Below are 14542 nucleotides of genomic sequence, written 5' to 3' on the forward strand. Positions count from 1 at the left end.
TTCCACTTCACGTGCTTGCTCAGTGAAGCTTAAAATCCCTTTGGGGCACCTTACAGTTCAAGGAGTGAACATTTCATTCTTTACCTTGCTAGTTGCCAGTACTTCTTTTTTTAACCTGTCCTTGGCAGAATACAAGGATCTTTATATTTTTGGTCTGAAATAAAGGACATTAGTTATTTTCCCAGAGGCAAGGTTAGGCTGGTACTTTCCATGACTTAGGGGTTAATGAAAAGGCTGTTGCAGGTCATGACCATCCCTCTAGAAAATGCTTGTTAATTTCTAATAATATGTCTGCATAACAATTCTTTACTGGCTGCTCTCTTTCCCTGAGCTATGTGCTCTTTAGTGAATGGATTCAGGTTCAGGATCCATTTTTCTTCAGCAAGTGCTATCCCATTTGATGTGGCATACTTGAGCAATATGACACAGTAGATTAAGTAAAAACCTCAGTTGATGGTGAAAGGCATTGTGCAGTAAATGGGTACAAGACAAAAGAAAAAAAAAATAAGGGGGGGAATATGATACATTCCCAAATTTCATGAAATAATGCAGACAGAAAAGGTTAAATAATGTATATGTGATTTTAATGGCATTTTATGGTGTTTTTCTCCCAATTCTACCCAGGTATTTATCTCAGAACCCAGAAAATTCTGCCAAAAGGTGAAGGTGTGGATTCATGAATACTGGAATTTTACTGATTCTGTAGCCATCATCCTGTTTATGATTGGTTTTGGTTTGCGGTGGTCCAACCCCCCTGTTCAAACTGCAGGGAGGCTGCTTTACTGCTTGGATATCATATTTTGGTATACTCGGCTCCTTGATCTTTTTGCTGTGAATCAGCATGCTGGCCCATACCTGACAATGATTGGAAAAATGGTAAGTACTGTGCTTTGAAGCAGTATTTCTGTAGCTAAGGCATCTACCTTCAGGAATATGTAAAGCTCAGAAATGACAAAAAAGGACAAGTGGTCTAATGGTTCACAGCGCATCTTTTACTTGTAAATACCATGATTTTTTTGTTTGTGGGTTGACCATAACCAGATTACACTTTAATTTATTAATTACACGAATTTATTCACAAAAGCCATTTTCACTTTGTTCCTTAGAGAAGTGTTGCATTTGAGTTAGTTTTCCAATCTAGCTTGATAACAGGAGAAAGAAAAAAAGTCATTGCCTCTTGGAGAGGGGCTCGCTGTGACAGGTTATTCCCCTAACTCTTGGAAACAGTATCATTATTGTTTTACTTCTTGATTCAAACAACTATATCCCCGTTTATCTGTCAAAATTTCTATGAAATCAAAGTTAATCTTGTTTCTCTTTTGCTGTAAGAACTGTTGCTGAACACCTGTCTACTCCTGGGGACATGTGAAGATTCCTACTGTAGTTTGCCTCCTTTACTGAGAGCTCTCTTCTTAATGCTTTTATATTCTGTCTTTCATGGCAATTGTTTGGGAGGCAAAATAATTTTCACTGCTGTTCCTTGCTTTCAGTTTGAAAGAAGTACAACTGAGCAAAATCACTATTGTAAGACCTCTGCATTTTTTAGATCTTGCTTAGGATATAAGAGGGACATGTGAAGCAAGTAGGACTTGTGGCTTTTTTGGTCTAGGATGATTTTAACATCTATAAAATGCTCACGTAGTCCAGGTCATAGAAACAAAATATTTTTATTTCCTACAGCATATTAGATTATTACCACTGGTTTTATATTCTGATTTGTAAAAACAGTGATTGATACTGTTCCCTAAAAGGAATGTCTCTTTTACAAATAATTAACACAACTAATTCTTTTACTCAAACTTGTCTTCCAGACAGGAAACATGTTCTATATTGTGATCATGATGGCCATAGTCCTGCTGAGTTTTGGGGTGTCACGAAAGGCGATTCTTTCACCAGAGGAGCCTCCTTCTTGGACACTGGCACGGGATATTGTATTTCAGCCCTACTGGATGATGTTTGGTGAGGTCTATGCTGGAGAAATAGATGGTAGGTAATTTTGAGACTATAGCTCAACAGCTTAAATTAAATACCTGCAGAAGCATGTCTGCTTTCGTCTTCTGAGTTTTGACTAGTTTCTGTTCTTCCTTAAACAGTTCTGACTCCAGTATAGGTATGTCCATAATGGGTAATACTGCATGAATGGAGTTGAAAATACGAGCTTCTTTGTGAAAAATAAACAGGTTTAAACTCTAAACCCTTCAAATTTAGTGTTTCAAATTAAATATACAGCAAATATCAGGACATAGCACATAGGAACTAATACTAAGCTACTTCCTGGTCAGGGGTTCTGCCAGTGAAACAAATTTCCAAGTAAGTGAATGTAAAGCTGCTGATCTCTTGGAGAAAAGCTGCCTCTAAGGAAGAAAGAATAAAGGAGGAAAAGAAAGGGAGAAATTAGTTACTTGGCACCATTCTTAAACAGATAAACCATATGCACATAGGAGAACTAGAACCAATCAATGTAAATAGGAGAAATTGTGTATCTTGATTATGGCTTTGACCTTGTTTCAGTAAGAGAGAGGAACCAGGCACTCCAGCGATACTTAAGCATTACAGATGCAAGGCACTCTCATGCTACTGACTGAAGGTATAAGTAAAACAGTCCCTAAAATAGAAAAGTAGTTATGCAAAGAGAAATATATACTTAAGTTACATAGTTCAGTGCAGAACTAATTCATTAAAATAATCTACCATGTTGCCTCCATTATTACTGCTGAAACAGTCACATGTATTTTGGTTATATAAATCAAAATTCTTTTAATGAAAGCACACTGTTAAGTTTCCCAGTTTAATCCATTTAATCACTTAATAATTCTAAACCTTTACAAATTTGACATTTCCCAAATAAAGCTATGATTTCTCTAGTGACTCTTTATCCTGCAGAATATGTCCTGAATTTAGGGCTGCTTCTTTATAAGTATGTTTCAAAATTTCCTCAAAAGATTTAAATTTGATTAGAAATTAAAAAGATAGGGAAGTATTTATTTTTGCTATATAAAAACATCAGAAGGGATCCCCTAATTTTCACTATTTGTTGCTTTATGTCTTGGTGCTCTTGTTTTAAGGATCAAAGATTTGGATTTCAGCTTACTTGGGTAGAAGTCATCCCCCAAACACATTTCAGCTGCATATTTCCCTTTAGCAAAAAGTGGAATGACTGGCATAAGGACTGCTTTGTGTGAAGAGGTGCCTGCACCTTCTGAACAGGTGGTAGTAGTACACGAAGAGGTCTCAGTTTTCCTTTTGGTAGAGGTTGATCTTTAAGTTGGAAATTTAGTGATGTGAAATCTCTGTGAAATCAGTGAGGACTATTCTGTTTCTTGCTGAGACAAATGAGAAGCACCGGCCATTGCTGTGGTCTGCTCTGGTTTCTGTGCTACCCATGTTTTGTATGTCTTTCATTTCCAGTTTGTGAAGCCAATGAAGACTGTCCTCCTGGCTCCTTTCTCACACCATTTCTGCAAGCTGTTTACCTCTTTGTGCAGTACATCATCATGGTCAACTTGCTCATTGCATTCTTTAAGTAAGTACGTTGGTATATTGCTGCAAAAGCAACTAATGTATGCTGCGCTTGCACTTCTGGAAAAGTTTTCTTGTCAGCAAGGGCATGTTGGTTGTACCCCATCAGCCATGGGGGTAACTCAAATAAAGGAAAGAATAGTGGTAGCCAGATGGAGCAAGGAAAGGGATAGTGAGAAGACAGCAAAACTCTTTTGCCACTTAAAAAGAATGTGACTCTGCGAGAGCGGACAATTGCAGTTGGCAAAAAACCCAGCATTAATTAATCTCTGAAGTAATTTTCCCTTCCTAGAAGTTATATTTGTTGTGCTAAGAGCCTATATGATATTCATCATCGGGCAGGCCGATGGCAGATAAGTGAAAGGTGTACAAGTGAAGAGGATAAAGTAGGAGTATGCTTTTCCTTTAGCAAATAATTTGAAAATTCTTACTTTAAGCTATCTCATATGTTCTAGACTGAAATCTAACAGTAGTGTTTCCAACAATTTGCCTTTTAATGTGTGCTGCCACAGTAGAAAGGGTCTTTATAGAAATTATATAGAAATTCATAGACACTTTATCAGTGTCTTCATAGTAATTCTAACCCTTTATGTTTTAACAGGAACCCCTTGTAGTGGAGCACGTTCTGTAAAATATTAGTAAAGAGCAGCCTAACCCAAGCAATTATTTATTTTTTCTTATAATTCTAGTATTTCTGGGGAAGAAAAAGTCAGGTGTAGGTTAATAAAATTCAAATTAATAAAAGACCTCATTCCTATGCAAAAAAACCCCTCATTCTATTTCCACTTCGAATAAGAAATCCCTTTCCTGAAATTGTGTCAAGGAATCAAGCTATTATTTTATACATTATGTATTATTTTACATGCGTGAAATTGTTATCTGAAGTATTTCTGGAACTAAACCTTTAGTATTGATGATATGGTTAATCTTCTGAGTAGTGATTTGATTGTTCCAGAAATGGGACCAGAAATGGGTGGGTATGAGAGGTACATTTAATTATGTTCTCAGAAGGAAAGTTGATGTTTTTGTGATTATATTCTGGCTGTGTAGATGACAGTGAATCTGAAATGACTAGAAATGGAATGCTAGAAACCACAACATTCCTGTGCTTGAGTCTATCACAGTAGATACAGAAAATTATTCAGTGCAGTCACATCTATTAATTTTGCAGCTCCAATGAGTACTCTGCAGAAGAAAGGCTCATATAGCTGCAAACTATTTTGTCACAGCCTTCCCTTAGCCTGACACCTACTTTTAAGCCAGTCCAAAGAGGCAAACATTGCTGAATTCTATAGTTAGGGTATGTATTAAAATTTAAATAGTATGACTGGGATTTCAAAGCCACGTCAGTGGCATCTTTTGCCTAGCTCCCGTTAATGTGCATGGGAATTGGATCTCCAGATCTGTTAGGCAGCTTTGAAGATCTCATTCTAAGTGCACTAGCTGCAGGCACATGAGTTGCTAAGCTGATTTACCTCACTGGAGGAATGAGACCAGTGTTAGATTAGATCTGTAGAGAAGTGTCTTGTTCTATATTGGGAGTATTCCTCACGTGAGTGTTTTCCCCTCCTTTCCCTCTCCTCTGTGGCTCTTTCCTCAGTAATGTTTATTTTGATTTGAAATCCATATCGAACAAGCTCTGGAAGTACAATCGTTATCGCTACATCATGACCTACCGTGAGAAGCCGTGGCTGCCTCCACCGTTCATCCTCCTCAGTCACATTGGGCTTCTGATAAAGTGCATCTTCCACCACCAGCCCCCAAATGAGCTGGACCAAGAGGAAGGCGATGTTGGACTAAGTAAGCTGGGAAACAAAATAAACAGTTCATCGTCACTCCCATCTTTTCTATACACTTTCGCTTGATAGCTTTCTCTTACTTTAGTTTTGGTGTTATAATTAACTGGTTTTCACAATGAGTTCCCAGGCCCACCCTGTGGAAAAATCAATACCAAGACACAGAGTAAAATTTTGGAGGAAAAAACAGAGGTCAAATAGGGAAGAAAAGTGTCTGGAAGTTGATGAAGTCTCACTTGGAGTGAGAGGGGTCTTCACTGCTAAGCTGTGTGTTGCAGCTGAGTACTACATCCTTGTAGCAAACACTGCCTTGTTGCTTGGAACAGTCACCTCTCCAGCAAGTACAGTGAGAACTCTGGTAAATAAAAATGGACAGAAAAGAGGACCTTGGGAAATATGGAGTTTGAGCTAGAGAAGCAGCTTTCCACCATATGCATTTCTTTGTACTGCCTTGTGATGGAGCAGTTCTCTCAGAAGTCTTGGTGTGCTAGAAGAACAGCACCATGAGCAGCCCAAATTATGGAGTTTTAAACTTTTGAATACTTTTTTCCTCGCAGTAATCTTGGGGTGAAAGGTCTTAATGTTTTTTACATATGAACTTTTATTAAGGATATCTGAATGTTTTATAGATATAAGCATATTAACCAATCAGGTGAAAAACAAAAAAAAAAGCTTTGCAGCTCTGAGCACCTGAATGGACTGTATTTGTTGTAGGTAACTACCTCTAAATGAATGCCTGGGCCAAAATGGAGTAATTTTTTGCAAGGTTTACATGTTCATATCTAAGTCTTGTGAATGGAACATGTATAACAAAATACAGGGAAAAATCTGTGAGAAATTTAATCTTTGGGAGAAGCCATTCAGATACACATTTTTGACACTTTAAAGAAGAGTGTACTGGAATTTTTGTCTGTGTGGTTTTGTTCCCTATGTAAGGACAGACAAAATCCCATATTTTCCTCTATTTGAGTCTTTATACTCAAGCCCAAATTCATGCACTTAGGCCTGATTCATTCTTATGAAGGGAGAGAGTGTAAACAAGTTTTTTTACTGGATTTTTTCTTTCTTTTCCTCATGCGTACTTATAAATGATTGCAATTATTAACTTGCTTTATACTGATTCCTACCTCCTTTATTCAGAGCTCTACCTGAGTGATGAGGAGTTAAAGAAACTCCATGACTTTGAGGAACAGTGTGTAGAAGAATATTTTCTTGAAAAGAACGAAAACCTGAGTTCCAGTGGTAGTGAAAGGATCCGTTTGACCACAGAAAGGTGTGTTTTGATGCATATTTATATTCTTTGCATAAATTTGTCACATAAAAAGACTTTAATGAGTTCATGCTTTTGAAGTTGGTTGTGGCCACTCGGAACTTGCATAGGCCTTGTTAATTTGATGGAACTGTGTCTGTTTCTGTATCTGCATCTCTTTGAGGTGTATGTCAGGTCTGTCAGGGAAGCCTTGCTGACAGAATTGCATCCCCAGATCACCTGTGCAGTGTGCACATGGTTAAAGGGGTACAGTGAGGTGCTGCTCAGTTTCACTTGTGCAGATCAGGTACCACTACAAAAGCAAGCTAGAGAACAGCATACAATATGCAATTTTATTTAAAAGCTTAGTAGTGTAGGGACACTGAGAGTATTGCTTGTGATTGGGTATAATTGCTGTTTTCAGGAACAGCCTGCAAACCATTGTAGCATTATTTGCAATATAGAGTATTGGTTTACACAATGTCGATACACAGATATCAACTGGGTTTTAAAACAGTTAGTATTGGCCTAATTAGGCATTTTATTGAAATCAATGGTAAATCTACCATTAAATTTAATGGGAGCAGTTAAAAAAAATGAGCACTATAAAAAGTCTTACTGAATGCCAACAATGATTTCATCTAACAAATTTGTTTTGCCAGAGAAAGCATAACATTATTTTCTGCATGTTAAAATTAAACACAGGAGCAAAAGAAGCATCCTCTCTAACAGAAATTAAATAAGTAGTTTTGTTCAGAAACTGCAGAGTTGATTACTTCAAGAAGGTCTCTTTTACTGGATAAATATATGTCCAGAAAGGATTTTTTTTCTGAGTGCAAGTGAAACACACTTCACAGCATTGCATGACATCAATGCGAGAAATTAATTGAGATGAATAAAATGTTCTGGAAGACTGGTCCTTGGTTTTATACAGCAATGCCTTAATACTACATATTTTAGTTACTCAGTGACAAAGGAAAGAAATTATTACTGCATATTGCCTGCAGCTAACTTATCATTGTCTTAGTGATAAAGTAACAGAGAATATCTTTAGGAAATATGAAGATACTGATTTGGTTAAAATAATTTAATTCCAGGCCAAGAAGTTCCTGCACTTTTCACTGGGGATTTGAGGATAATAAATAAGGCTTTAGTTTTTTGGGCAGTTGAATTTTACCTGAAGATAACCAATGCCATAAGATGCATAGAATCTGCTTCCAGAGGCCAAATATGTTCTTGGGAAGACCCGTTTCTCAGCAGTCTCTAGTATTTGAAAAATGCAGGATTAAAGAGCTTGTGTGAGCCTAATCCTTCTCATGCTTGCACAAGAAATGTAAAATGCAGGATGTCTAGCTGACAGGAAGTATATACTTCATTTGCAGCCATACCAATGTAACCTGCCATCAATGTTTTAGTAGTTCTATGACAATGCATGGGTATTAGGAGGAAAACAGCCATTTTTAAAATAGATATTCCTTGAGCAAAATGTCTGTTTCCTTAAGAAACCCACCAGCAGTTTGGCTGGGTTTTGTCAAATAGAGATTTTAATGGCAATGAAAGTCACCATTTTAAAAAAAGCCTGTTTGAAACACTGACTTTTTGAAATTTCTTAATGGTTTCTTTCATCCTCTCTCAAACAGATGTAAAGATCTATGTTTTGGTATTTTGGTTATGTTTTCTTTTTCTCCCTAGAGTGGAAGAGATGTTTCAACAACTTAAAGAAGTGCATGAGAAGGTATTTTATATCAAGGAGTCTTTACTCTCCCTGGACAGCCAGCTAGGACATTTGCAAGACCTGTCTGCCCTGACAGTGGACATCCTGAAAGTGCTTTCAGCTGTAGACACCTTGAAGGTGGAAGAAGCCTTACTGGCTGACACAAAACATCAAACCTGTAGGAAGCTGCCCCATAGCTGGAGCAATGCTTTCTATTCCAAGACCTTGAGCAGCCTGGAAGGCTTGTATGACAAGAGATACCACTATTACAGCATGCCACCCTCCCTCTTACGGAGCTTGGTAAGGACTCAGTCTCCATCAGAGTGCAAACTCTTGAAGTCTGAGAGTAACAAGGTGGTAGAAGACAGCTCTCAAAAGGTAGAAATAGAAACAGACACACTCACTTCAGGAGTATCCTCTGAGACTAAGTCGACTCCTAGGTATGGGCAGTTTTTGCTGGTGCCCCCTAACCATCAGGGAGGGTCTTTTTCTGAGGATGTCACCTTAAATTTGTCCTTTTTGAACACTGCTGCCAAGTACAAGGATGAAGCATTCAGAGATGACCTGCAAAGTAGCATTGTGGTTCCGCAAAACTTGCCAGCTATCAGCTTCCTTGGCAAAGAGACAGAAGGTTACCAGTGGAGCCAGAGAGACTTTGTTATTCATTTGCCATCAGAAAAGATTAATGCTGCAGAAGCTGCTCATCCTCTTGATCTCCAGCTGCCGCTGGATGTTGAAGAAAGTGCAACATCCCCCTGTGATGACAGGGAGGAAACCGAAGGGGGTTATGTGAACTGGGGATTCTCTGAAGGTGATGAAAAAGGAGTTTTCACCTCAGATTCAAAGAAGAAAGCCCTGTGCCTCCATTCGTCCTATGACAGGGAAAACAATTGCCAGAATAATCCCACCAGGCATGTCCAGTTAAGGGGTTCGAAGTCCTTCTCCTACAACTCTGTCAAGTCATGCCACAGCACCAGCATCTCTCAGAACAGGCTGAAGCGAAGCATCTCCTTCTGGATCAGCCCTGTCTGGAGGGACTGGAGTTTCTGCAGAAGCAACAGTTTACCATCCTCCAAGAAAGAGAGATCAGGGAAAGTCTGCAAGGCTGTAGGCGGTAATTATAAAACATTAAATATGTACAGTATCTTCTACTGGAGAGTCCAAGACAGCAAAAAATGTTTCCTTTGTACCTGGAAGATATTAGATGCAGTGGTGGATAGTAGCTGAGAGTCCAGAGTTACTCTTTCACTTTGCTGGTGTGGGTATGGGTGTTGGGAATATCTGAAGTGTGCCTGGTGTCCAAGCTGCAACACACCTGTGTGTCAGCCACCCTGATCTGCCCCACCTCATGGAATTTCCATGTCTGTGGCTACACAGCCAGGAGGCAGAAGAATTGTGCTCACTCTGGGGAAGTCTCTTGCCCAAGACAGAGTTGCAGGAACCAAAATACATTACATGATCCCGTAGAGATACATTAGCAGTATCAGAGATGGGTGCATGGAGAATGAAAAGGCATACTTTTCTGTAGTCAGTTTAAATACCTCTCTGTCCACCATCAAATTTGCTTACCAAGTGTTAAAATACATCAGATTCCAGTTTTATTTATGAATAGTATGAGGTGATGGATCACATTAGTTGTTTTATATCTTGTGATGGTGCACCTCTTTGCACAGAACTGCTTGAGTACTGAGTTTGGATATCACAGCTCTTTCTCAGGTTGCTTTAGACATCTGCCAGTTCTCAGTCCTATCAGATTTTCCCTTAGTAAACAGAAACTCTGTAGCTTAAAGGTCTTTTTTGACTCTTTCCCGCAGAATCTTTAGGATCCTGTGAGCTACACCACAGTGAGGCAACAAAGGCAAAACAGCAAAACAGAGACAGAAAATCTGGGAGAGGAAAGAGGAATCAAAAACCTCTTCAGGTGCCGGTATGGGCAGATGCAAGAGAATTGTGTACCTCAAAATTGTCTTTTTCATTCCTTAAGAGCACTTCTGCAGTGTTGTTTAATTAAAAGTGCAAACATTTAAAATGCTGCACACAAACTGCATCATCTCCTGTGTGTGTTTAGTTTTGGTTCCATTTTATTTTTTTTTTTTTTTTGGGTGTGTGGGATTTCTGTTTTGAATTTGCTGGCATCCATGGACTTTGCTATACCATGCTGATTTTGTGGTGATTCACAAATGTAAATCAGTTGCTGCATTTCAGCTTTCAGGACTACTTGTGGAGGCTTCATGTGATCTAGACTAGACTGAAGCAGGGACCATATCCAAGGGGTTTACAAGTGTACTCAGGCAAGATAGGCCTCATAACGTTGTCTCCTGCCTGAAAGAGTCCTACAGACTTTTCTCTGAATCCACCAAACATTTAGCACATTGCAGAAAGTATATTGATTGTGTATAGGTGTGGGACAACTTTTGCAACTGGGTCTGTGTGTTCATAAATAAAAGTCTATTTCTAGCACCTATAAAGAAATTTCTAGGGTCTTCATTATTGGGAAAGAATTGTCACTGCTTAATGAGATGAATACTGAAGGCTGGTTTGTTTACATAACATCCACAGGTCAGCAAAGGATCTCGGACTTGAACTCTGAAATCTAGTATCTCTCGAGGTATTAGGTCTCAAAGTTCAAATACCTCCGGATAGTGTGAGACTACAGTACGCGCTAGACGAAAGCAACATGTCTTCTGCAGTTTGTAACAAAACTGGGAAAATCTGGGAGTGCATTCATTCATTCACTGGGATTTCAGAGGTGCTCTGAAATGCCACATCACAAGGAACTGTGGAGATGATAGTCATCATGTAAATTCAGTATTGCTTTGTCTTGTCTTGGCAGGTGATTAGAGTGGATGATTGCCCCCAGAACACTCAAGTGAACTCAGAGCCTGCAGAAATCAATGTCTGGGATGAGCAAGAGAAACACAGCAAGAATTGGCTCACCGTGTCTAATTTCAGTCAGCTAAGTATGTTACATGTTACACAAAATGAATTTCAGAACAGCTTTCAAAAAGAAGCAGTGAATATAATTCAGAAAATCCGAGTGTTTTCACCTTAGGTCATAATTTTTATAGAATTAGACTTAGTTTGTCTTGGTTATTTGATGCAACATTAAGAGGCAAAGGAGTCATAGGACGGATGGAAGATCAGGTGAATCTTTTCAGGACCACTGCCTGTCTTCCATGGGAGATAGTTGAGTGCTAATCCTCAGGAATAAGTAGGAAGAATGATGTCTTTGTCTCCTCTCCCGAAGTCTCTTCTAAAGTGACATCTTCTAAAGTGGCATCCTGGTTAATTACAAAAAAATAAACTCATTATTTTTCAGGACATTTACCCTCACAGGCAGTGCCGTGATGCTGTATTTGTTGGCAGATCCTCTGCCTGCATTATTCATTTCTCATTGCTCAGAAACTCATCCTCCAAAGGGAAGAAATTAATTCTGTATTGTCTCTTTGGAGTGAAAAGGAATGGCATTCTGACCCTTCCTTTTGTAATTCTACATCCCTTTCATTCTCAGAAATTCCATGCATCATTCATCTCATCTTTCAGCTTTGCTGTGATGTGGCTCACTGGTTTCATCCTGCAAACTGCTGGGAAAAGTACCACTTCTCCAGTGCTGTGGCTCAGTACCACTCAGTACTCAGCCTGCAGAGGAGGGCTGTACTCCAAAGCCTGCTGAAAAAAGTAGAAATAGTCTGTTTAGCCCTATGAAATTCTATCACTTTTTTTTAACCCATTATACATTTACTTGGACAATATGGTGTATAGGTGTTTATTTTATAACACTGTGTAGCTACTTAGTGTATAGCAATAGAGTTGTTCATTTTCCCTCTAGAAATAGCTGACAGCTTCTCTTTTGACTAGGTTTGGAACGTCTCCATTACAAGCACCAGAAAATTAAAAATCCAGACTTTGGTAGGCATACTATACCATTCTGTGATTACCTGAGGCATTCTCGAGAGGTAAGACCTAGGATTACACATCCTAGTCCATAATTTTGGCTGGCATGAGCCCAGAGTACTTCTACAGTCATCCCTGGACTTGCCAATAGTATTTCTTTGTTGTAGCATACCTCTTTGAGAGATGAGAAACTTAGTTGTCTTCTGCAACACTGTATGTGTGGAAGTAAATGAATAATTCAACAGCTGCTAATCTAACAGAGCTAATTTAACAGCTCTACTAAGATTATTGAAATAGAACATGAAATTATTGACTCTCCATTAAAGTGGCTCTGAATATGGGCTTAGTCACAAATAACACATGTTGATGTTTCATCAGGCAATGAGTGAGCACACAACTTGGTCTTGAACTTGTGGGCAGAATGGATTAGAAGAAAATTTTGGAGAGTTAGCTACATAGCACTCACTTTTTCACATAACCATTTCTTGCAAAAGGGTAGATAAAAATTGATAATAATTGCAAAGCATGGGTTTTTTTAACCATTGTCTTACAAACATTGCATTTTATTATTTACCAGACTTAATTTGCACCTCTGTAATCTAAAGATTCTCTTCCTATGTGAAAAACTAATATAGGCTCCTTGAATTTGATGGAGCTAGACCAATTTATATTTCCTGAAAACCTGAGCAGGAATCTCGATTGTTTTAAAATTATGTAGTTAATAGAAGAAATGGAATAGCTAATAGAAGAAAATGTGCCATTCATTAAATTTTATAGGCATATCTCAGAGAAAGGAAAGGAAATTACCAAAGAATAATTAAGAAATGGAAATGTGAGTGAATCCTTTCCTCTTTCTTTTTGAGCACCAAAGCACCCTTCCTTGTTGGTTTCACTTATAGGACTTTTGGTTATTAAAATGGAGATCTTTCAAAGACTAGCTTATTTTTCACTAAAAATGTTATCATTTTTCTTTTTTTTAGAAATAAAAATGAAACAAATAATTTCAGTTATGCTGTTCTGTGTCGTAGAACTTGAATCCCATATACCAGGGATGAGAGCTTTAATGTTTTAATTTAAAAAAGTAGTGGGGTTTTGTATGAAAAGTGATGAGAGAGAGAAATAGAAATAAATTTATGGATTTTGTATTCTATAAAACTAAAACATGGACTCAAAATCAAGACATCTTTTAATTGTGAATCACAGGATCAGCCAGGCAAAATAAAGTCAGGAAAACTGTGTGAGGTAACCAAATAATCTGGTGTTTCATAGCTTATATTAAGATATATTCGGATAAGACTCAAGTGTGATATTTTTTAAATTGTAAAAAAAACCATTCTGCTGATTAATAGCAGTATTAAAGTTATGTTGAAACCAGTTGTTTCTGAAACACCAACTTCAAATTATTTATTCTTCCAAGGTACAGCCTCCAGTATCCACTGAATTTTTGTGCCTCTCTCTGGACTATGAAAGCTTATATTTATCACTGAGATGTAACAAAATTGCTGCATCCAACTGTTCCACTAGGAGAATGATGTATTTTAAATACATATATCTTTCTGAAAATGAAGCTCCTCACTCATGGCATACCAGGGGCTCAGAAATCCCTCTTGATAGGAAGCAGATAGCAAAGTAAGGGTGTGTGTAGGAAGATTTTGTTAAAGACTTTCTCATCTTCAAAACAATGAACATGTTCAAAATATGAGAGTAATTGAAAAAAAATTTATTTACGTTAGTTTAAATTAAAAGATTACTTTTGGTAGATTAATCTTTAAACTTAGCTGTCCTTAAAATTGTGTGTGTGTGTGTTTTGAGGATTGAAATTGGTCTGAATGCTATTGAGAAGAAAAATTCCATTTCTTACTACCACTTTAGGAGGACCTGGCTGGCCCATTTTTTCCTAATATGGCTTGAAGTTTAAAAGATTATTTGAGTATTTCCTTAAATATATGACCTGGGAAATATGTGATCTAAATATCCCTAGAAAGCTGCTCAGTGTTCTTCTGTTCCTGGGCTTATTTTCAACAACAGCAAAGGTTATACCTACACTGCAATTTTCCAACATAAAGAAAGTTCTCTAAGACTATGCTTATAGAGGACCTTTAATCAGCTTTGTGAGTGTATGGAGATACAGGTGGTGACCTGAGTATTAAATTCAAATGTCTGGAGACAACATGGAAATGGCAATGTGAGCAAACTATTTCCATTTTAGTGTAGGCATGGCAGTGCCATGATTCACCTGTCTGTGAGGGTCAATATTCATGTTAACAAAAATCTTATCAACAACTGTTCTCAGGATTGTACTGTCTTGAGCTGTGCAATGTGTATATGATAAAGATGTGCATATTTTACTGGTAAAAGTATCTTTCTTTT

General features: G+C 37.9%; 1 protein-coding gene across 1 annotated transcript in view; it reads left to right on the top strand.

The window, feature by feature from the left end:
* Nucleotides 1-14542, top strand: part of TRPM6 (transient receptor potential cation channel subfamily M member 6) — a gene marked incomplete at its 3' end in the record, with an annotated part of 100241 nt that overhangs the window by 62259 nt on the left and 23440 nt on the right. The window contains 9 exon segments of the mRNA XM_084224722.1: nucleotides 625-876; nucleotides 1812-1986; nucleotides 3409-3523; nucleotides 5120-5319; nucleotides 6456-6588; nucleotides 8257-9392; nucleotides 10093-10205; nucleotides 11112-11238; nucleotides 12137-12234. Of these exon segments, the coding sequence (XP_084080848.1) occupies nucleotides 625-876; nucleotides 1812-1986; nucleotides 3409-3523; nucleotides 5120-5319; nucleotides 6456-6588; nucleotides 8257-9392; nucleotides 10093-10205; nucleotides 11112-11238; nucleotides 12137-12234 (2349 nt within the window).

The sequence above is a fragment of the Fringilla coelebs genome (genome assembly GCF_963513975.1).
Source record: "Fringilla coelebs genome assembly, chromosome: Z".
In the NCBI taxonomy this organism is placed as follows: Eukaryota; Metazoa; Chordata; class Aves; order Passeriformes; family Fringillidae; genus Fringilla; species Fringilla coelebs.